At 32.4% G+C, this 23,447-nt stretch overlaps 3 protein-coding genes across 4 annotated transcripts; 1 reads left to right on the top strand and 2 right to left on the bottom strand.

Moving 5' to 3' along the window:
- The first annotated feature begins 1,046 nt into the window (after positions 1 to 1,046).
- On the top strand, positions 1,047 to 4,175 carry LOC109165847 (polyadenylate-binding protein-interacting protein 11-like). Of its 2 annotated transcripts, none has more exons than XM_019314806.1 (11): positions 1,047 to 1,434; positions 1,533 to 2,024; positions 2,114 to 2,218; positions 2,425 to 2,469; positions 2,569 to 2,641; positions 2,749 to 2,861; positions 2,942 to 3,001; positions 3,093 to 3,140; positions 3,219 to 3,287; positions 3,613 to 3,674; positions 3,840 to 4,175. In XM_019314806.1, exons 2-11 carry the CDS (start codon positions 1,623 to 1,625, stop codon positions 3,895 to 3,897), a joined length of 1,035 nt encoding a protein of 344 aa, XP_019170351.1. In that variant the 5' UTR covers positions 1,047 to 1,434; positions 1,533 to 1,622; the 3' UTR covers positions 3,898 to 4,175. The 2 variants fall into 2 exon arrangements, with proteins under 2 accessions (XP_019170351.1, XP_019170350.1); XM_019314805.1 differs by having other exon boundaries at positions 1,050 to 1,434; positions 2,111 to 2,218.
- Positions 4,176 to 6,264: 2,089 nt separating this feature from the next.
- LOC109164577 (alcohol dehydrogenase-like 3) lies at positions 6,265 to 13,964 on the bottom strand. The gene is made up of 9 exons (XM_019313081.1): positions 13,931 to 13,964; positions 8,603 to 8,690; positions 8,197 to 8,525; positions 7,989 to 8,071; positions 7,224 to 7,299; positions 7,038 to 7,099; positions 6,804 to 6,899; positions 6,563 to 6,724; positions 6,265 to 6,462 (listed from the first exon to the last, which is right to left on the bottom strand). The coding sequence occupies exons 3-9, from the start codon at positions 8,369 to 8,371 to the stop codon at positions 6,352 to 6,354; spliced, it is 765 nt and encodes a 254-aa protein (XP_019168626.1). The 5' UTR covers positions 8,372 to 8,525; positions 8,603 to 8,690; positions 13,931 to 13,964; the 3' UTR covers positions 6,265 to 6,351.
- Positions 11,939 to 14,592, bottom strand: LOC109164576 (alcohol dehydrogenase-like 4). Its single transcript, XM_019313080.1, has 10 exons — positions 14,233 to 14,592; positions 14,001 to 14,137; positions 13,845 to 13,894; positions 13,443 to 13,771; positions 13,237 to 13,319; positions 12,958 to 13,033; positions 12,764 to 12,825; positions 12,539 to 12,634; positions 12,305 to 12,466; positions 11,939 to 12,142 (listed from the first exon to the last, which is right to left on the bottom strand). The coding sequence occupies exons 1-10, from the start codon at positions 14,333 to 14,335 to the stop codon at positions 12,032 to 12,034; spliced, it is 1,209 nt and encodes a 402-aa protein (XP_019168625.1). The 5' UTR covers positions 14,336 to 14,592; the 3' UTR covers positions 11,939 to 12,031.
- Between the last annotated feature and the right edge of the window lie 8,855 nt (positions 14,593 to 23,447).

Below are 23,447 nucleotides of genomic sequence, written 5' to 3'. Positions count from 1 at the left end.
TTCTCGAACATTCTTTTTCTTTTTAAAATGACAATAAAAATTTACAATTATACCCGATAAGGCACTAGGTAAACACAATCAAGTGCCTATAGCTAACAAATAGTTACAAGAAGATAAATCAAAATTGAACTTGTAACTTTATAATTATTAAGTTAAAAATCTGACCAATTTAATTTGCTATTATTTAAACTATCTTTTTTGAATGCTAATATTTAAACTATATACTATCTCTTAAATTATGATAATTTACGTTCAGGGATCGAGTCTCACCAGCGGCAGTGTGAGAATACTTTCAAAGTGAGGGGTTCCTTGTGCGCAGTGAGCAAATGTCTAGCCTCTATGGTTCATTGAGTTACCATAATTTATATCATCTCAAATGCTCTATCGAGTCGATGGGTAGAGGCCTTTAAAGTTAGGGTTCAGCCTTTGGAAGAATGATAATTTGCGTCCTTCCAAATATTTTGGGGTGTAGCGTCCCTATGATAAGGAGTAGTTTGTTAGGTAGGAGAAAATGCAACAGATGTCGGATGGAGCGGGCACGCAGCCGCAAACGGCCAGGTTTTGCAAACAGGTACGCTAAGGGGCCGTTTGGTTCACGGAATGCTAGATTACCTTAGGAATGTTAGATTGCTGGAAATGTTAGATTACTGGGAATGTTAGATTCCTGTGTTTGGTTAAAATTGAGGTATGTAATATAATTATGTTTGGTTTAGGGTTATCTTATCTTTTATATATATATATATATATATATATATATATATATATATATATATATATATAAGCTAACATAAAATATATATCTTTAAATAATTAGAATTAAAATGACAAAATTCATAAATATGCAAGGTTATCCTACATTATCTAACAAAATGAAGGGAATCACATTCCCTTCAAAATCCTATGTGGAGGGAATGTTGCATTCCCTGGGAATGTTATATTCCCTCAGAGAAAATGAACCAAACATAGGAATGTAAGCTCGGGAATGTCACATTCCCTTGGTTATATAATATAACCTGAACCAAACGCTCCCTAAAAGTGCAGCTGCAACCTTATCGTTTTCAACGCTTCCTTCTATATCTACGCGCCAACCCCAATCCCCAGCATTCCTACTCCCTATTATTCTACCTCGAAAACCCAACCTCCATCCACTAATTTTAAGGTTTTTTTTTTTTTTTTGAAAAACATTATTAAACTTGATTAAATCCTGATTTGGTTTCGCACTTCAGTCTCTATCGGGGAAATTGAAAGAAAAAAAGGGAAAATAGTCTCTGGGTCCTCTCTATATTTTGTCTCCATTCGCCGTTCTTTTGATTTGAGGTTCCTGGGTGGGTTTCGTTTAACCATTTCGGGTTCTCCGCAATAATCAATCTCCTCGAGTTTATCTTTCTTGTCTGTCAAGTGTCAATGGAGAATCTTTGAACTTCTCTTCAAACGGTGCGTTTCATACTTTTCCGCAAAGATATTTTGATTCCTTTCGAACACTGGTTAAAAAGACTGGCTTTTGCTTTTTTTTTTCTCTGTTTCATCATCAGGCTTGATCAAATTCGTCGATCTAGAGTGAGTTAAGAGAGCAGTGGGTTAGCTAAGCTCAGGGTACTCTAGGGTTTAGCCTGCCTTTGATCATGGCAATGGTGGAGAATGCTTCTCAGGATACGGTGGTTAACGGCGGCGGAGGAGCTGACGGTGATCAGCCGAAGAGTAACGGCGGTAACAATCTGATGTCGGACTCCAATGGCTTGTACATGAAGGTCCATCCTTTCCAGGCGCATGATAGCAACAACCAGCTGCACAAGGAGCGGTTGGATGATCAGCCGCTGGTGAACGACGGCAGCAGCGGCGGAGAGGTCGAAGTGAACGGCAGTGATAGTGGAGAGGAGGAGGGGTTAAAGAGGGACATGAGGGAGCTGGAGGAGATGTTCTCTAAGCTGAATCCCATGGCTGAGGAATTTCTCCCTCCTTCTCTGGCTAACAATGACGGCCTCTTTTTCATGAACTCCGGCAAGGGTGTTTCCAATGGACGGCGGGTATATGAGTTTTCCATACCCTCAATTATATATGTACTTTGTCATAATTTTGTATATGTGCTTTATGTTTATGGCTTCCTTGATAGAAGAATAACTATACTCAAGGAAAGAGAAGAGTGAATAGCAGGACAACTTTGGCACAGAGGGAAGATGTTATCAGGAGGACTGTTTATGTATCTGACATTGATCATCAGGTAGAAAATCAGACTTCAAAATATAATGTCTCTACATTTTTCTAGTTTTTGAGAGAGAGGGAAACCCGTAGATAAACCAGTTTAGGTTGCTCGTAGCTTGACCACTCAAACCAAGAATTAAATTAACATCATGACCAACTTGGCTAAGGTTGTCCCTTCGTTTCTAGTTTAGTTATTTGGGTAATATATTGTTTGTTTTGGTCTAGATTACGGAGGAGCAGCTTGCAGGCCTGTTTCTTGGTTGTGGCCAGGTAGAACTGTTCTTCCTTCCTGCTGAAATGAAGTTGACATGATAGTTAAACCTTAAAAACATCATGCTAATGAGCTTTTACTCCTCATTTCCTATGAAGGTTGTGGACTGCCGCATATGTGGAGACCCCAAGTCCATCCTTCACTTTGCTTTTATAGAGTTTACTGACGAGGGTAATCTCGATGACAGCTAACTAATCTTAAATTGGAGCAACATGAGTGTACTGCTAAAATCCTAGAATTTGGAGTCTTATGTATTCTTGGGATTTATGGTTTTGCAGAAGGTGCACATGCTGCTCTCAGTCTTTCGGGGACCATGCTGGGATATTATCCCGTGAAGGTGTTGCCTTCTAAAACTGCAATTGCTCCCGTGAACCCCACTTTTTTGCCCAGGGTGGGTTGCTCTCCCTGTTTTCATTGTAATTTCTTATTTCCATATATATATAATATTGATTTGTCAATTTTGGACTTCAGAATGAGGATGAAAGGGAAATGTGTGCAAGAACAGTTTACTGTACAAATATTGACAAGAAGGTATTATGCTTTAATTATAAATAAATTGTACGAACAATCGACAAGGATTGTTTTGTGAAACTGTTGTATTTTCCTGGCTTTGTTTGAGCAGGTTTCTCAAGCAGATGTTAAGCTTTTCTTTGAATCCATTTGTGGGGAGGTTTGTAACTCTTTCCCCCTCACTATGAACATGAGCCTCGTTTAATGTATAATCTCACGGGATTCCCTGCGTCTTTAGGTTTATCGTTTGAGGCTGCTTGGAGACTATCACCATTCCACCCGTATTGCCTTTGTTGAATTTACAATGGTAATTGATATTCTGCTTTGCTCTTTCTTCCTAGTTCTATGTTGTGCACTCTACCTTAAAAGTTTAATATTGATAGCTTATGAACCAACAGTAACAAGTGATTAGGAAATACTGCACATTCTAGAAGGAGAATCACAATTTGCGATTCCAGTACTCATCGAGATTGCTACAAAAGATTCTGTTATAGGTCATCTTAGGTTGCCTTGCCAATACTAATTCGAACATAAACTTATCTTGTTCCAACACAGTTTCTCGGCTTCTTTAATTTTGATCATCAGCTGTTATATTTCTTCCGTTACATGCTTTAGTGCCATTACTCCTGCAGGCTGAAAGTGCGATCGCTGCTCTCAACTGCAGCGGGGTCATTCTGGGCTCACTGCCTATCAGGTTACTCTCTCTTCTCGTCTCTTGCCTGCTTGGTTTTAGATCTAAATCCCATCAAACTTTGAACTTTTTATAGCCCGCAAGAACCTAGACTTTTACCAAACACTGGGATACTCGGATTGCATTATCCCATTCCCCCTCTTAGTCACTGAAGTTTTTCGTGAACAGGGTAAGCCCATCAAAGACGCCTGTGCGCCCACGAGCTCCTCGCCTTCAAATGACTTGATCGAATCTGCATTTCTACCGTCACAACTGCATCTATTTGAAATACCATCTTTCTGGAATGTGTAAAGAAATTGTCTTTTATTTCATATACATATGCTTCCTTCTGTCTTTGGGTTAATTATGGTGTAAGGATAAAACTTTATCCTTAATTAGTAGTAGTTGCGTTGCATCGCATGTTTTGCTTATTGTAACACGCTGTAGAGCTGGTTTGAACTTTGAGGCTATGGAAGCATGATATGATGATTTTGCCTTGCATTATATTATTATTCTGGTTTTTTTTTTTTTTTTTTTTTTTACTGTCGCCCTCCCCCTGTATGTTCTTCCCAACGCGAGAAACCGATGATTAATCATCTGTTTCCAAAAGACTTGATAGATGGTCAAATTTCATGCATTTGTATCTTACTATTACTAAGAGGTGAAGATCAGAGGTCCACTAGAAAGCAGAATTTGTTGAAAAAAAAATGTGTTTAGTTCACACACTATTTGGCTGACAATTTTTTTAAACACAATTATGAAATTTGATTACTACTTCAATTAAAAATTTTATTTTCTAATTAAAAACGAGTATCATTTCATCTTATTGGTAATATGATTTTTAAGTTTGGATTAATACTTTTAGACTTTTATTTTGATTTTTTTTGGGGTTCATATTGATATTTTAGATATCATTATATTAGGATCAATTGTCTTAATTTTTTATTTTTGTATTTTTTAAACTTTTATTCCCATTATAGGGTCAAATTATAAAATACTCTCTCAATTCATTATATAAGTCTTTTAATTATTAGGACGAGAAAATTTCAATTTTAGTCACATGACTATAGGGGCATTGTTAATTTCAACAGCTGACTTTTAAAAATGTCAATTTAGTCCATTGACTATGTAATTTTTGTCAATTTTGGTCACTCCGGCCAAATTGACGGTCAAATTTGGTCGGAAAAATTTAATCCAACATTTAGTCTAGAAAGGATCAAAAGACGATTTTGCCCCTCAGATTATAGACTAAATGTTTGATTAAATTTTTCCGGCCAAATTTGACCGTCAATTCGGGCGGAGTGACCAAAATTGACAAAAATTACATAGTCAAGGTACTAAATTGACACTTTTAAAAGTCAGGTGTTAAAATTAACAATGCCCCTATAGTCATATGACCAAAATTGAAATTTTCTCTTATTAGGACTATGTAGTTGTGTCCTTGTATAAGTCTACTTCTCTCTAGTGTTATATGTACCCATGTGTTATATCCTGATGTATTATTGAAGTATCTTAACGTGAATACAATACTTGAGTTCCCTACAACTCTCATTTGGTATCCATCGCTCTATTTCGATCCCCGATGGCCAAACCTCTGCTCCGGTGGTGGCTTTGCCGTCCATGTCATCGGCCAAACCTCTGCTCCGGGTGGCTTTGCCGTCCATGTCGTCGGCTCACCATTTTGTTTTGGTCAAGCGCACACCGATTTTAGTGTCTCGGTCTGGCTTTGCGTATGAGGAACCCTTTGAAAATCCGGCGCAATCCGGTGCACCTTAGTATCTCACTGTTACACGCCCGGATCTTCCGTTTGCGGTAAATCAGTTATGTGAGCATATTCACTTGCCTACGGCCTTGAGTTGGGTAATGCTTAAGGGTGTGTTGAGGTACGTGAAAGGTACTTTGGACTTTTTGGTTTGCGGTTATGTGCCTCGGACTCAAGTGAGTTGCATGCCTACTCCGACTCTGATTGTGCTGGTAGTCCTGTTGATTGGAAGTCGACCAATGGTTTTGCAGTTTTTCTTGGTTGTAATCTGGTGTCGTGAGTATGCCTTAAGCAGCGCACTGTGGCAGAATACAAGGCATTGGTTGATGCGAAAGTCACTTGGATTGTCTTTTTGCTGCGAGTGCTCGATTGGGCTATCTTCGGGTACTACTCTTAAATTGTGGTGTGACAACTTAGGGGCTACTTATCTCTGCGCCACCCCGTTTTCCATGCTAGGACAAAGCACATGGAGGTTGACTATCACTTTGTTTGGGATAAAGTGGCTTCTGGTGACTTGCTGGTTAATTTTATCTCCACCAAAAATCATGTTGCTGACATTTTCACCAAATCTCTGGCTGCAACTCGGTTTGGGGACCTGCATTACGTTCCAAGCTTAATGTTGTCACATCCCAACCTTGTGCTTGATGGGATGTATTAGGACTATGTAGTTATGTCCTTGTATGAGTCTACTTCTGTCTAGTGTTATATGTATCCATGTGTTATATACTTATATATGATGTATAATTGAATTCCCTACAACTCTCATCTTAATTTGCTTTATAGAAAATGAGAGAAAAATTACAAGAAAATGGTTTTAGGTGTTTGGATTAGAACTTAGAAGAACGAAAAGAAAAAAATCACAATAATTTATAATGTTTTCATTGAAAATATAAAATTTTTGCATCAATATAATGTTTGCCAATTTCCTGAGAAAATGCATCAAAGATGAAGAAGACAACGCATTGATTTTCCTTCAATAAGCAGCTGGAAGGCGTCATTTATCTGTTGAAATTCCATTTCGTGGGTGATGAATTCATCCAGCTTAACCACCTGTTTCATATATATATATTTTTAATACATTGTTAGTAAGAAAAAATATATACAGTAATATATAGTCCGTACGTGACACTGATAATAATAATAACTATACCCCTTGCATGCATTGTTTGGCAAAATGAGGCAGTTGTGACTTTCCTTTGAAGTCGCCGAAGACCGACCCCACCACCCTCCGCCCGTCAAATAGCTCCATCGGGTGGAGAGATAGCATCCTTGGGCTCGTATGGATCCCTAGAATCACCGTCAATCCCCAACCCTATACTCAAGAATACTAACCAATATAATGTATGTAACTCTTAAATCGTGACTATAAGTTAAAAAAATATTATACTTACGTCACTGGTCGACAAGAATGCGTCGCGGAAGACATCGAGGTCTCCGACACACTCAAAGCTATAGTGCACACCACCTCCGGTCATTTCGTGAATTGCCTGGCCAAATGTAATAATAACATTATTTATTTATTTTGTTTTGAATAGATTAGATTAAGTTTCACAGGTCACACTAGACTTATTTGTTAAATTTACTTTGGATTTATTTGGATTCAAAAGTTGGACTGTTTTACTGACCTCGTGAACTGGTTTGTCAAGTTCCTTTGGGTTTATGAAATGAGTAATTCCAACAGCTTCACCTACGCAAACAAATATAATATACACAAACTATGTAATATGTATACTGAGCAGTTGAAAAATTAGATTGGGATACAACACACATAACCTGCTTCCATAAATAAATACATATATTTAAAATTATACCTTTAATACGTTTCTTAGAATTGGTGTCGACTCCGATAATTTTTGACGCACCTCTAATTCGTGCACCTTCCACAACCTGTGTTCATTGTGATGATTTAATTGCAATTTGCAAGTACTATTAATTAGTTGAGATTTTAAGATATCATTATTTTCAATCAAGGTTCAAATCATATTGATGTTGGATTATTTATAAATGTAATAATGTCCAAATTGGCCACTGAACGTAACCTGAAAATGCAATTAAGTTACTAAACGAAAAAAAAATGCAATTAAATCACTGAACACTGCAAAAACGTGTAATTAGATCACCGAAGACTCCAAATGTATACAATTTCACCGGATAGTAGGTTACTATCATTTTTAACAAGTTACCTGCTTACGTGGCAGTTGAGTTGATATTTTTAATAATTTTAATAAAAAAATAAAAAAATTGAGAAAAACTAAATAAAAAATAAAAAAAATAAAAATAAAACGACGGGAGTGGCCGGCTTTTCTTTAAATTTTCTTTTAAAAAAATTTATTATTAAAATTATTTAAAAATTATTAAAAATGTCAAACTCAGCTGCCACGTAAACAGGTAACCTGTTAAAATTGATGGTAGCCTGCTATCCGGTGAAATTGTATACATTTCGAGAGTTCAATGGTCTAATTACACTTTTTTTCGTTCAGTGGCCAATTTGAATCTTATTCATTATAAATTGTTTTTTTGAAAAAAAAAAAAACGCGAAATTCATGACCCTATATATGACCCCACATTATACGTACAGCCAAACCAACACCTCCGAGGCCAAAAACAGCAATTGTCTCTCCGGCTTGAACGTCAGCGGTGTTCCACACGGCTCCAAGTCCTGCCCAATAACCAACATTTTCTGATCTATTGTCACCATGCATAACCTTAGCTTTCACAAAAATATATAGTATTTAATTTGTGCCATAATAATTATAATAAACCATAATGTAATTGTGAGATCACCGGTAGAAACTCCACAGCTAAGCAAAGTCATGGTTTTGAGGGGAGCCATTGGGTCGAGCTTGAGTACACAGGCGGAATCAAGAACAGTGTACTGTGTAAATGTAGAAGCGTTGAGGAAATGATAGATGGGGTTCCCATCTTTGCTGGAAAACCGACACTTGCCGTCATTAATCATCGTACTCTTGAAAGGACTGACCCGAAAATCTTTGCACAGATTGGTCTTGTCGGATTTGCAGTAGGCGCAGTCGCCGCATTCCCCGTTGAAGATTGGTACGACGTGGTCTCCCGGTTTCAAGTCCCCCACCCCTTCCCCCACACTTTCAACCACCCTGCAGATATAATAACCATAAATGAAATGAAGTTTTGTTACGTTATTTAAGATATTGGAGGGTTTGTTATACTATACCCAGAGGCTTCGTGTCCGAGAATTCGAGGGAAAACACGTTGGGCTTCGTTCTGCAAATTAAAGCTACAGATCAGATCGATACATATATATATACCAATTGATTGAAGATGAGAATATAATTGGACGTTGTTTTGATTACATGAAATGAAACTAATACGATATACCTACCTTGCCTAGCCAGGCAATTAGGTCGGAATGGCAAATCGAAGTGAAAAGAATCTTGACTCTGACTTCCATTTTCTGCGGCGGAGCCACCAGAATGTCCTCCACGATCAAGGGCTGTCCGGGGGCATAGGCCACGGCGGCTGCCAGGCCAGAGAAAACATGAAGAAATTAAAAGAGAATCAAACACTCCTAGAAATTATGGAATTTTCGACCACCTAAAAGTTATTTTAAATCAAGTCGAAAGTCTTGTTCTAACCACTTTTGGTATCTGAAAAAAACTTTTATTGCTATTTTCGACCACTTTTTACTTTCGACTTGATTTAAGGGTTGAAAATTTCATAATTTTCGGTAGTGAAATTAAAGGTAGGCGGGAGACCTATCAAACCAAAATGTGTGTAATACCTAATACCTACCTTTGCAAGTTATAATCTTGCCGACTGTACTACCATCATCAACAGGAATGGATGAACTCTTTGCAGAATCGTTTTCCAAAGACCCCATAATTCTCAACTCTCTTCTTTAAGATTCACACCCGACTCCTCTCTTATAAACTACCAAAAATCCACGCTTTAATTTGTATCTTCTAATAATCCCCACAAGGATACTGCTACCCAACATTCACATTTTACATTTATTAATCGGTCAATCAATTATTCTGTACTACTTGTAATATATACACTATTATTATTATTATTATTATTATTATTATTATTATATCTGTATCTTCCAATAATCCCTACAAATATTCCAATAATCCCTATAAGGATAGTGTTATTCACCATTTATATTTAGCATTTATTAATTGGCCAATTTATAAATAATTATAGAAATTGCATTTATACGTTATTGTGATCGTATATCTTTCAATAATCACGATAAAATTTATGTTGCCCGCCACATAAATTTACATTCGGTATCTAATTTGGTTAATTTATAAATAATTAAAGAATTTCAATATTTATCATAAATTTTGTCAATATGCAATAATTGTGAGTATACTACAATTTCCCTAGTCTCGGTATGTGCAACGCTTTGAAAAGCGGTACTAATCTCAACTCGATCAACGTATTCTTGTTTCCTTAAAAAAAAAAAAAACGTATTCTGGTATATTCTGGTATATTCTGGTATTTTGGTACATCAATATTTATTAAGAGTTCTACTACATAGACTCCCAAAATTCTACTCCCTCATTTATACTTCCTGAGGTGGCAATCCAGGATTGGTTATTTTCATCATGTGGATCTACAAAAAAATGTCTACATCAAGAACATGTGAGAGGGAGTACAAGTTAGGAATTTAAAATGAGAGTACACCAAGTATTTTTCATTTATTAATGTTGGGTTCACAAATTGGGTCTCTGTCTTTTAGCCATGTTAGTCGTGCCTCGAACGGACAGCTCTGAGTCTTGCTTCTTTGGGGTGTTCCCAGTAGGTAAATAATATTATAGATCTTGAATGGGGATGATAATTTCAATCTGCCCCGCATGGATCGAGTTTTTTTGGATGATGATGGATGGTGGGTCTTAAAAAATTAAAATAAATTTACGGTTGGTCGGGTTGGATTCAGATTCTAGGTATAAAACTCGCATAGAACCCGACCTGACCCACCATGTTTGTGTGTATATATAATAGTGAAATAAGTACTAGTATGTAGTTATTTATAAAAGTTTATATAACCTGACGTATCTTTTTACTATTTTTATATCTAAACTACTAAGATTATTTTTAAAAATTGATAATTTAGTTATTATATTTAAATATTTCTATTATTTTATGTTTTAGTATCACTAATGAATCTTATTATTGTATTATGATATGTGTAAGTAATTTAAATATTATTTTTTTAAAAAAATAATAAAATTATAAGTGGTGGGTATTCGTAGTGGGCACCCGCACCCAGTGGGGTTGGGGGTGGGTTTTGAAAAAGTCCACCCGATATGGGTTGGAGGTGGGGGTGGGTGGAGAAAATATCAAGTGGGTCGGGTGATAGATGTAACCCTTCCCGACCCACACCCGACCCTTTGTCATCGCTAATCTTGGATCAAAATGGTAAATTACAGAATTCATATTCCAAAGATACAAATTTCATAACACAATACATAAAAATCACAACATAAAACATATATACACATGTTATATATTTACTTATTTTTCAAATTTGATTTAAGTATATAATTTGTGTTTATAGGCACAAAATTTCACAACACAAGATACATAAATTCATAACATAAAAAACAATTACTAATTTATTTCACGTACAAGATTCATATAATATAAGACACATACATATACATCAATATTCACAATGCATTGGGACGCTACTCTCACTCTCTTCATCTCGAATTTTTTCCTATGAGGACTTAGCTTAATAATATCATGATGGTTTGGTTTTCAATGCTCTAGTAATAAATAATAATAAATGATATAAAAGATAGTAGTAAAGGACTAGAAACAAGGATATTACTGTATACCGTAAAGTCGTAAACTTTGACTGTTGACGAGAGGTATGTAAATTTTGGTAAAAGTTCAATTTACTGATTGAATGAAAAGATTTTAGTTAATTATTTTTTAATTGAAATACTTGTGTTTTGTTAACGGTCTGAGGCAGAATACAAGGCACTGGTTGATGTAATTGTGGAAGTCACTTGGATTGTCTTTTTGCTCTGAGAGCTCGGGCTATCTTCAGGTACTACTAAATTGTGGCGTGACAACTTAGGGACTACTTATCTCTGCACCAACCCCATTTTCTATGTTAGGACAAAGCACGTGGAAGTTGACTATCACTTTGTTCGTAATAAAATGACTTCTAGGTTGTTGACATTTTCACCAAATCTCTGGCTGCAACTCGATTCCTGCATTTCAAGCTCAATGTTGTCACCTCCCAACTTTGTACAGTTGTGCTTGAGGGGGGTGTATTAGGCCTAAGTTATGTCCTTGTATGAGTCTACTTCTGTCTAATGTTATATGTATCCATATGTTATATCTTGATGTATTATTGAACTATTTCATTGTGAATACAATAATTGAGTTCCCTACCACTCTCATCTTAATTTGCTTTATTGAAAATGAGAGAAAAATTACAAGAAAATGGTTTTAGGTGTTTGGATTAGTACTTAGAAGAACGAAAAGAAAACAAAAAATCACAATAATTTATAATGTTTTTTGATACACAGTAATTTATAATGTAATTTAATAAAATGCATTGAAAACTTAAAATTTTTGCTTCAATATAATGTTCGCCAATTTCCTGAGAAAATGCATCAAATTAAAGACGAAGAAGACAACGCAATGATTTTCCTTCAATAAGCAACTGGAAGGCGTCATTTATTTGCTGAAATTCCATTTCGTGGGTGATGAATTCATCCAGCTTAACCACCTGTTCCATATTTTAAAAAACAATTTTATTATACATTGACTTGGCTCTGATATCAAATTGAAACATGTGCTTCATCTCAACTAAAAGTCTAAGTTAATAATTGTATTGCACATTAATGACTATATGCTCAACACGTGACACTAGTAATAATAATAAGTATACCCCTTGCATGCATTGTTTGGCAAAGTGAGGCAGTTGTGACTTCCCTTTGAAGTCGCCGAAGACCGACGCCACCACCCTCCGCCCGTCAAACAGCTCCATCGGGTGGAGAGGTAGCATCCTTGGGCTCGTATGGATCCCTAGAATCACCGTCAGTCCCCAACCCTGAACTCAATAATACTTTATCAATCCACACTCTTAAGTAATAATTAAAAATTTAAAATGTATTTTACTTACGTCACTGGTGGATAAAAATGCATCGCGGAGGACATCGGGATCTCCGACACACTCAAAGCTATAGTGCACACCACCTCCAGTCATTTCGTGAATTGTCTGACCAAATGTAATAATAGCATTATTTTTATTTAATTTATTTTGCTTCGAATATATTAAATTTCTTAGTTCACACTAGACTTATTTGTCTATTTTATTTGGATTCAAATTTTGGATTGTTTTACTAACCTCGTGAACTGGCTTGTCAAGTTCCTTTGGGTTTATGAAATGGGTAATTCCAACAGCTTCACCTACGCAAACAAATATAATACACAAACCATGTAATATGTATACTGAGTAGTTGAAAAATTAGATTGGAATACAACACACATAACCTGCTTCCATAAATAAATATAGATACATGCATTCAGAATTATATATACCTTTGATACGTTTCTTAGAATTGGTGTCGATTCCAATAATTTTTGACGCACCTCTAGTTCGTGCACCTTCCACAACCTGTGTTCATTGTGATGATTCTTATAATTGCACGTACTATTAATTAGTTGAGATTTTAAGATAAAATCACATGATTTTCAATCAAGGTTCAAATCATATTGAAAATTCTATTTAATGTTGTATTATTTATAAATTGTTTTTTTGAAACAAAAAAAAAAAACGCGAAATCCATGACCCTATATATGACCCCACATTATACTTACAGCCAAACCAACACCTCCGAGGCCAAAAACAGCAATTGTCTCTCCCGCTTGAACGTCGGCGGTGTTCCACACGGCTCCAAGTCCTGCCCAATAACCAACATTTTCCGATCTATTGTCACCATGCATATAACCATAGCTTTCACAAAAATACTAATTAATTTGTGCCATAATTATAATAATAAACCATAATTAAATTGTGAGATCACCGGTAGAAACTCCACAGCTAAGCAGGGTCATGGTTTTGAGGGGAGCCATTGGGTCCAGCTTGAGTACACAGGCGGAATCAAGAACAGTGTACTGTGTAAATGTAGAAGTGTTGAGGAAATGATAGATGGGGTTCCCATCTTTGCTGGAAAACCGACACTTGCCGTCATTAATCATCGTACTCTTGAAAGGACTGACCCGAAAATCTTTGCACAGATTGGTCTTGTCGGATTTGCAGTAGGCGCAGTCGCCGCATTCCCCGTTGAAGATTGGTACGACGTGGTCTCCCGGTTTCAAGTCCCCCACCCCTTCTCCCACGCTTTCAACCACCCTGCAGATATATAAACATAAATGAAATGAAGTTTTGTTACGTTTAAGATATTGGATGGTTAGTTATACTATACCCAGAGGCTTCGTGTCCGAGAATTCGAGGGAAAACACGTTGGGCTTCGTTCTGCAAATTAAAGCTACAAATCAGATCGATACATAAATATATATATATACCAATTCAATGAAGAATATAATTTTGATTACATGAAATGAAGCTAATACATATATACCTTGCCTAGCCAGGCACTTAGGTCGGTATGGCAAATCGAAGTGAAAAGAATCTTGACTCTGACTTCCATTTTCTGCGGCGGAGCCACCAGAATGTCCTCCACGATCAAGGGCTGTCCGGGGGCATAGGCCACGGCGGCTGCCAGCCCAGAATATAATTAAAAACATGAAGAAATTAAAGGTAGGCCGGAGAGCCGACCAAAATGTGTGTAATACCTAATACCTAATACCTACCTTTGCAAGTTATAACCTTGCCGACCGTACTATCATCATCAACAGGAATATTGGAAGAACTCTTTGCAGAATCGTTCTCCAAAGATCCCATTCTGGAACTCATCCAAACAACTGGCCTGCCTGCCTCTCTTCTTTAAGAATATTCACAGGCGCCTCCTCTCTTATTGACTAGCTTTAATTTGTATCTTCTAATAATCCCCAAAAAGATAGGCAGATTCGGTCAATCAATTAAATACTCCTTATTCTTGTAATATATACATTATTGTATCTGTATCTTCCAATAATCCCTACTGATATTCCAATAATCCCTATAAGGATAGTGTTATTCACCATTTATATTTAGCATTTATTAATTGGTCAATTTATAAATAATTATAGAAATTGCAATAAATATATACGTTATTGTGCTCGTATCGTCTTTCAATAATCTCGATAAATTTGATCAATATGCACAAATTTTGAGTATAATATAATTTCCCTGGTCTCGGTTTGGTCGGATTGTTTAAACATAAATGTGCAACGCTTTGAAAGGCGGTACTAATCGCAACTCAACATATTCTGGTATTTTGGTACATCAATATTTATTATTAATGTTGGGTTCACAAATTGGGTGGGTGTCTTTTAGGCATGTTAGTCGTGCCTCCAACGGGACAGCGCAGCTCAGAGTCTTCCTTCTTTCAATCATTATTGCATGGACCATGGTTCACATAATTGTGTAGATCATAAATAAAATGTACATTTTTAATATACTAGGGTACATTATTTATGTACATAAGGTATATTTTTGAAAGTATATTTTAATATATTAAAGATATATTATTTTATATAATATATCTTCAATACAAAAATAATATATTTTTAATATATTAAAAATGTACTTGATATTCATGATGCATACAATCGTGTGGACCATGGTCCACCTAATAATTTGCCTGCTTTTCTTTGGGGCCAAACTCTCTCATATGTAGAATGTGTGTACTATGTAGCACATACAATATGTTTTTTTTTTTTTTTTTTTTTTTTTTTTTGAAACAATACTATATGATCTTTAATAAGGCTGAAATATAATTTTTTTTTTTCATAATAAATCTTCGTTAATTCTTTTTGATTTATTAGATCGATATTAGATTTATTTATTTATTGTTTATTGTTTTTGTTTTTCTTTTGTTTGTCTAAATTTGTCATAGGTAAGTTTGAACCCCTAAACTTAAGAGTTCTTTACAATTTCTGTCCTACAAATCGATGAAAAAGGTAAATTGCACGATGTGCCTCAACTGACCTAAATGCTCCAAATATTTATATATTAGTGTTCATAACACAGCTGAATTCATACCTCTCTTCACCCCATGCTGCGGAGCCTGCGCTATTAGCAAAATAAATTTATGAATTTATTTTAGATTTGCTGACAAGTTAAACTATGCCTCACGGAGAAGTTGTCATATACTCCGTAAGTTATACTATTAATAAAGTAATTACATGGATCGGAATTTCTATTTTTGACAATAAGAGTAAGGAGTATACAACCTTGCAACTAATTTTTTTTTTTTTTTTTGTTGCCTAAAAATATCCCTTCAACCGATAGCCAGAAGACTAATCTCACGTCCCTACTGTCAGCATACTAAGTGGTAGAGGACCGGCCAAATGGTTTGCAACCAAGAATTAGTTCTGCATGAATTACCAGCAACAATTGAACTCAAATATTCATGTGGCATGGGCATGACACCCCTGCTCTGATCCCACATCTCAGCTCCTATTAAATACTTAGGTATGTTGTACTCTTATTTAAGTACAATATTATTATTATATCAATAATGCTAAAGTGGTAATATATATATAAATGATAATGTAAATTGTAAGATATATTTGAGTAAGTCAATCAGCAACCAAGAAATAAGAATTGAACTCTACTTTAGGACTACTTGCATTACTAAGGATTTGTTATAATATTTTAAGAATATTTAGATCGATATACAATTATATAAATTATAACAACGAATATTATATAGTGCAATTCATGGAATGAGTTGAATTGATTAGGTTTTTTATTTTATTTTATCCTTTTTTGAATTTGAGCAAATAATTATCTAATTACCAGTATGATGTGCGGATATAATTTTGTATTATATATTTAGATAATAAAATTAAAGATGAAAATTATAAACAATACTAATATTTGAAAGTGTACATTTATTTTATTACTAGTTCTTTTACGTGCTTTGAGCGAATAAAATAATGCTCAATGATTTTTTTAAATAAGTATTTTAAAGTATATCAATGCAATATTATATCAGAGATGTTCATGCATAGGTAAATAAATAATGAATTTGTTTATTTAAATTGGTCATTTAAAGTATATAAATGCAAGATAATATATGAGAGATTAATTTTATTGTCACTAAAATAAATGTTTGCAACTTTGTAATAATGCTAGTCTAAAAACGATAATCTAAATAAATACTATTTTTGGTTTAAATTTTTCTAATTCTTCTTATTTCTCTTTTGGGTAGCGTTGTCATTGTCTTCATCTTCAGTACATGTCCTTTTTTTTATTGGTAGTGTGTCATGTGCAATTGGATTACTGGTGGTAGCATAGATGAATTCATCATGCAATGAGATTATGATGTAGGAAGCTTTAGATTTGTCTTGTGTATATGATGGGATCTTAGTTTTACTATTAACTCTTTATGTTGCAAGCACCGTACCTATTGATATTTGGTAGTTGTAGTTTTTCCCTTACATGTTTCATGCATTCTGAGATGTGTGTCGTAGGTTATCATGTGAAAGTATTGAACAAAATATTAATATTTATTATATTTGTATAAAATATTTGGCAAATAAATATATATAACATATTTTGTACTATAACTTTGATATTTATTAATTACAAGATAATGTAAAAAGAAGACAATGGACAATGTAGTGAATATAATAAATTAATAAATTTGAAGGTAATGAATCTTTCAATTGTATAGAAAATAAAGATAATATAACTAATGAAATTATATCTCTTTTTAAATTTTTTATAATGAATAATTTTTTTTTTTAAATAAAGGCATTATAGACATCTAATTCTAAATTAATTAAATGCATGTGTATTATTTTTTGTTAGTAGCTACTACTTTATTTAATTTAATAATAGTAATAAAGTGGCGTACATAATTTTCGTCAACAATAATAAAATCATTGATTTTTTTAATTTACATTCATTGTTGAGACAAATTATTTTGAGAGTTTGTCAATGACAATTGTTACGATTTGTGTCAATAGAGGATGACAATAAATAATTCAAAATATATAGTTACAATAGATATTTTTATAATGATATAGTAAAAATTAACTTACAAATTTCTTTAGAAGTTTTCATGCATTGATAAAATTCTGATGTGTAAACTTGTTCAATTAGAGCCAGTGGGATGCCAATATTGTCAATTTGTTAGAAAATGGTCCTACCGTTTTAAAGTCCAGGTGTAATTGTACTTATGACCAACAACTTTGTAGTTAGGTCGTGCAAGTCTGACAATGATACTAATTAATATTACCAGGAATATTTTGAATATAGACTAATTAATTATGGAAATATTATTATGGTAATATAGGCTAATTAATTATGGAAATATTATTAACGTGTACATTTTTTGAGTTAGGGAATAATTAACGTGTATTCTATATATGGTATTATGTAATATATATAATCACAAATTAATTAACATTACACGGAATATTATGAATATAGACTAATTAATGAAATAGGTATTAACATTTACCTTTTTTGAATTAACGTGTATTCCTTATATGGTATTATGTAATATATATATATATATATATATATATATATATATATATATATATAATCAAAAATTAATTAATATTACACGAAATATTATGAATATAGACTAATTAATTATGAAAATATTATTATGGTAATATAACACGAAATTTTTTGCACCAATTCATAAATGAGTCAATTGAATAAAAAATATTATATATATATATATATATATATATATATATATATATATATATATATATATATATATATATATATATATATATATATATATATATATATATATATATATATATATATATATATATATATATATGTTACACCTCACGCTGAAAATCTCTTATAAAACCAATACAAAGTACTGCATTTTCTACGTCTACATACATTATAAGTAAATTATAGATCTTTTTTGTATTTTTTTATTTTAATAATATTATTATTATTTTTAATTAATTATTAATTATTAATTGTTTGGAAGAGTTTGGGCAAGGAAAACACAAAAGTTGATTTTGTTTTTAATAATAGTATAGATATTATTATTATTATTATTATTATTATTATTATTATTATTATTATTATTATTATTATTATTAATGACTTACAGATCAAATTCTATTTTTTTACTAAAGACATTGTGGTCCAATAGTCCCAAGTTGCTCTCCTATGTGGAAAGTGGTAGGTTCGAGTCTCAATGGAGGCGTAGTAGCTTGTATATATGGGTATCCCCATTACTTTGTAATAAAAAAAAAAAATCAATTTTTCCTTTTTTTACTGCAAACCTTGTTATTATTAAGTGAATTAGGGATTCTTTTCCATTTTTTCCTTTTTTACTCCTAACAATATAAGTAAATTATATATCATTTTGTATTTTTCCATTATTATTATTATTATTATTATTATTATTATTATTATTATTTAATTATTAATTATTATTTATTTGTGTGGAAAAGTTTGCGCGGAAAAACACTAAGGATGGTTTTGTTTTTAATAATAATATAGATATGGATAAGTAAATTATTGATCATTTTCATTTTTTTTTTCACTCTTAACATTATAAGTAAATTATAGATCCTTTTGTATTATTATTATTATTATTATTAATATTATTATTATTGTTATTATTATTATTACTCTTCTTCTTCTTCTTCTTCTTCTTCTTCTTTAATAAATTAATTATTAATTACTAATTATTTGGGTGGAAGAGTTTAGGCGAGAAAACACAAAGGATGATTTTATTTTTAATAATAGTATAGATTAAGTGAATTAGGGATCATTTTCTATTTTCCTTTTTTACCCCTAACATTATAAGTAAAATATAGAATCTTTTTGTATTTTCCATTTTATTATTATTATTATTATTATTATTATTATTATTATTATTATTATTATTCTTTAATTAATTAATTATTAATTATTAATTGTTCGGGTGGAAGAGTTTGGGAGGAAAAACACAAAGTAAGATTTTGTTTTTAATAATAGTATAGATATGCATAGGGCAGTTTAAATGATTTTAAATTAATAAAATCCAACTAGTAAGTGTCATTTATTTTAAATATTTGTTAAAAAAATATCTATATAATGTTTGACTAAAATTAATGAAGATGGTGTAAATAACAAATTTCTATTTACAGCACCTATAAAACTATCACATCTATTAAATGGGTGGTGCAAATAACAATTATTGTGGTGCAAATAGAATTACCCTAATAAAACTATCAAACGTTTTACAAAACATTTCAAACTACACATAATTTCAGAGACTTTATTTTACCAAGGTCATTGTAACCCCTCAAAGTTTGTAGCCATATTAACCCGCCTTTAAATAATTTTGGGGTTGCTTGTCTATTTAGTATGGAATTTTATTTTTTAAATTGTTGTTAATTTTACTTTTTGGATTTTTTTCGACAGAATATAAGTTTTCGTATCATTTTCATCGACTTATATATATATATATATATATATATATATATATATATATATATCTACTATACTAATAAGAGCCCAAGAGAGTTAGGCCTATAATGGGTAGAAAAAAAGGCGGAGACCTATAATGGGTAGAAAAAATGGCGGTCACAGATTTTAATCAAATGAATGGCTCAGATTGATTAAAAGATCGATAAGATTTAAATTTTACACTAAAATTTCCTAAAATACCCACACACAGTTACTAATTCCGTTAAAATTTTAAGAATTGCCGTTAGTTCACCGTTAACTTACTCATTAATTTCAATAAATAAAAAAAAATGTCTTAGGTTTGAACCTCATCCCAATCAAAGTTGGCATAATTAGTACTCTATTTTACTCTTATTAAATTATATAAAAATAATAATTTAGTAGCTACAACAAAAAATTATAGATATGCATTTCTTTAATTTAGAATTATGTGTCCACAATGCCTTTATTCAAAAAAATTATTCATTATCAACAAATTAAATAAGAGAAATAATTATATTTATTTTTCTACAATATAAAAATTCTTTATATTCAAATTTATTAATTGATTATATTTGCTACATTGTCCTTACAATGTCTTAATTCAGTAAAAAAAAAATTATTCATTATCAATAAATTAATTAAGAGAAATATTTTCATTAGTTATATTGTCTTTATTTTTCTCAAATGTAAAAATTTTTACATTCAAATTCATCAATTGATTATATTCACTACATTGTCTATTATCTTTTTTTGTGCACTATTTTTCTAATTAAATATCAAAGTTATAATACAAAATAATGCTATATATTTATTTACCAAGTATTTTATTAATGCCATGAAAAAATTAAAAAAAAATATATAATTAATAAAGCCAACCATATTAACTACTTGAGTGATTTTGTGACAAAGAAAGTATTCAAATCACACAACAAATTAAAGTGAGAACTACCTTGCAATGCCCTTGTTTGACAATCAGCAGTTAGCGGATTATATTAGCGGATTTGACCAACGAATTTATTTAATTAGTAACATTGGATGGAAAAAATGACCGCCAAATTATTAAATCAAATGAGTGATTCAAATTGTTCATGTTTTAATTTTTTTAAAAGTTTTTCTAATTTATCCTTAATTATATGATTATCCATTTAACTTTTACGTTAAATACCGTTAATTCACCGTTAGTCTAATTCTAATATTAACGTCTAATATAGAATTATAATTACACCATTAATCTAATTCTAATATTAAAGTCTTAATAGAACTTAACCACAAATCCTAATGTCGAAATCTCCTCAAACAATATTAGTATATATTTAATATTTTATGCCCTAATTTTTATTTGTTCTCCCTTATGTCCCGTATTTGGTTTCAACCATACCTATACAATTATTTTATTGACAATTATAATCAATCTTGACTATATTATCATGCATTTGTAAACTTAGAATTACCTATTTAACCCGCACGGGCTTAACTCAATGGTTTAATGGGCAGTATTTGGGATAAGAAACCAAGGTTTGAACCTCGGCGGCGGCAGTGCGGGAATTATGTCCAAAGTGGGCAGATTCCTTGTTCGCACCGGCATTTGGTCCTGTCTGCTGAACCATTGAGTCACCGTGATTTACAACTTCCCACAATGCTCTGTCGGGTCAGAGTGTGGGGGGCCCTTGGGGACGGGGACTCAACCTTTAGGAGAAGAATTACCTATTTAAATACGCAAATTCAACCTTCAATTATCTATGCATGAACAATTTCAATATAATCTTGCCTTAATATACTTTAAAGTACTTATTTAAAAAAAAAAAAAAAACATTGGGCATTATCCCAATCGCGCAATGCGCGTAAAAAACTAGTATATATATATATATATATATATATATATATATATATATATATATATATATATTGCCTAGTATTTGCACCCGTGTAGGGATGGCAATGGGTCGGGTGTGGGTCGGGGAGGACTACATCCATCTCCCGACCCACCTTATATTTTCTCCACCCATCCCCACCCCCAACCCGCATCGGGTGGACTTTTTCAAAACCCACCCCCACCCCCACTGAGTGCGGGTGCCCACTACGGGTACCCACCACTTATAATCTTATTAATTTTTTTTTAAAAAAATATTTAAATTACTTACACATAATAAAATAATAAAATTTATTATTTATACTAAAGCATAAAATAATAGAAATATTTAAATATAATAACTAAATTGTTAATTTTTAAAAATAAACTTAGTAGTTTAGATATAAAAATAGTAAAAATTTACATAAAGTCATAGAAACTCTTATAAATAACTATATGGTGGGTCGGGTGGGGTTCTAGGCGGGTTTTGTACATAAAACCCAAATCCAACCCGACCCACCGCGGGTTCACTTTTTTAAGACCCATACCCTACTCATCACCCACTACCACCCAAAAAAACCCGACCCACGCGGGATGGATTCGGGTGGATATCCGCGGGGCGGATTGAAATTGCCATCCCTACACCCGTGCGATGCACGTAATGAATTTGTTGTAATATATTAAGAATATATGAATTGATATATAATTATTTAAATTAGAACATCAAATATTATATAGTGCAATTAACGATATGGTTTGGATCGTTTATATATTTTGATTTTGATGTTATCATTGTTTGAATTTGTGCAAATAATTGCTTGAAATCATTGATTTTTTTTTTTTTAATTTTCATTCGTTGTTGAAACAAATTATTTTTAGAGTTTGTCAATGACAATTGATGTCAATAGATGATGATAATAAATAATTCAAAATATAAGGTTACAATAGATATTATTATAATCATTGAATGCTATGTATTTAGTCGGACTAATTATTTGACCAAAGTTTATATTAAATATTATATTATATTTTTTAATATATTTTAACATATTCGTAGTATATGTTCAACAATTATGCTAACTCTAATTGGAATGAGGTTCAAACCCAAGACCTTTCTTATAGAAATTAATGAATAAGTTAAGATTAATAAATAGTTAACGGAATATTCCATTAATAAAGTTTATACTAATGGAATTTAAGGTTATTTAAGGAAAGAAAATAATATAATAAAGGGTAAATAAGGAAAATCATTAAAAAAATACTAACGACATTTAAGAATCATTAAGAAACAATTAGTACCGACATTTTTTTATTCCAGTTAAGGGCCTAACATTATTTGCTCTTATTAAAATTGTAGATGTAGATGTAGATATATATATATATATATATATATAGTTAATTAGCCAGATTTTTCGTCAATTAACCCTTTTTTTCCTTTGGTCGAGGTAAAAAATTTAATTATATTTTTTTTAAAAAATGAATACCGTGCTTGCCAAACAACTGTGTTAGTCCGAATCAACTAAATCTGAATACAAGTAAAGATAAAAAAGACATGTATGGGCTTAGCTCAATGGTTTAGTGGACAGTATTTGGGGTAAGAGACCAAGATTCGAACCTCGGCAGCGGCAGTGTGGGACTTATGTC

Source organism: Ipomoea nil, unplaced genomic scaffold, assembly GCF_001879475.1.
Source record: "Ipomoea nil cultivar Tokyo-kokei standard unplaced genomic scaffold, Asagao_1.1 scaffold3069, whole genome shotgun sequence".
Lineage (NCBI taxonomy): Eukaryota > Viridiplantae > Streptophyta > Magnoliopsida > Solanales > Convolvulaceae > Ipomoea > Ipomoea nil.
The sequence above is the reverse complement of the archived record's forward strand: the minus strand, read 5'-3'. Positions and strand labels throughout refer to the sequence as shown.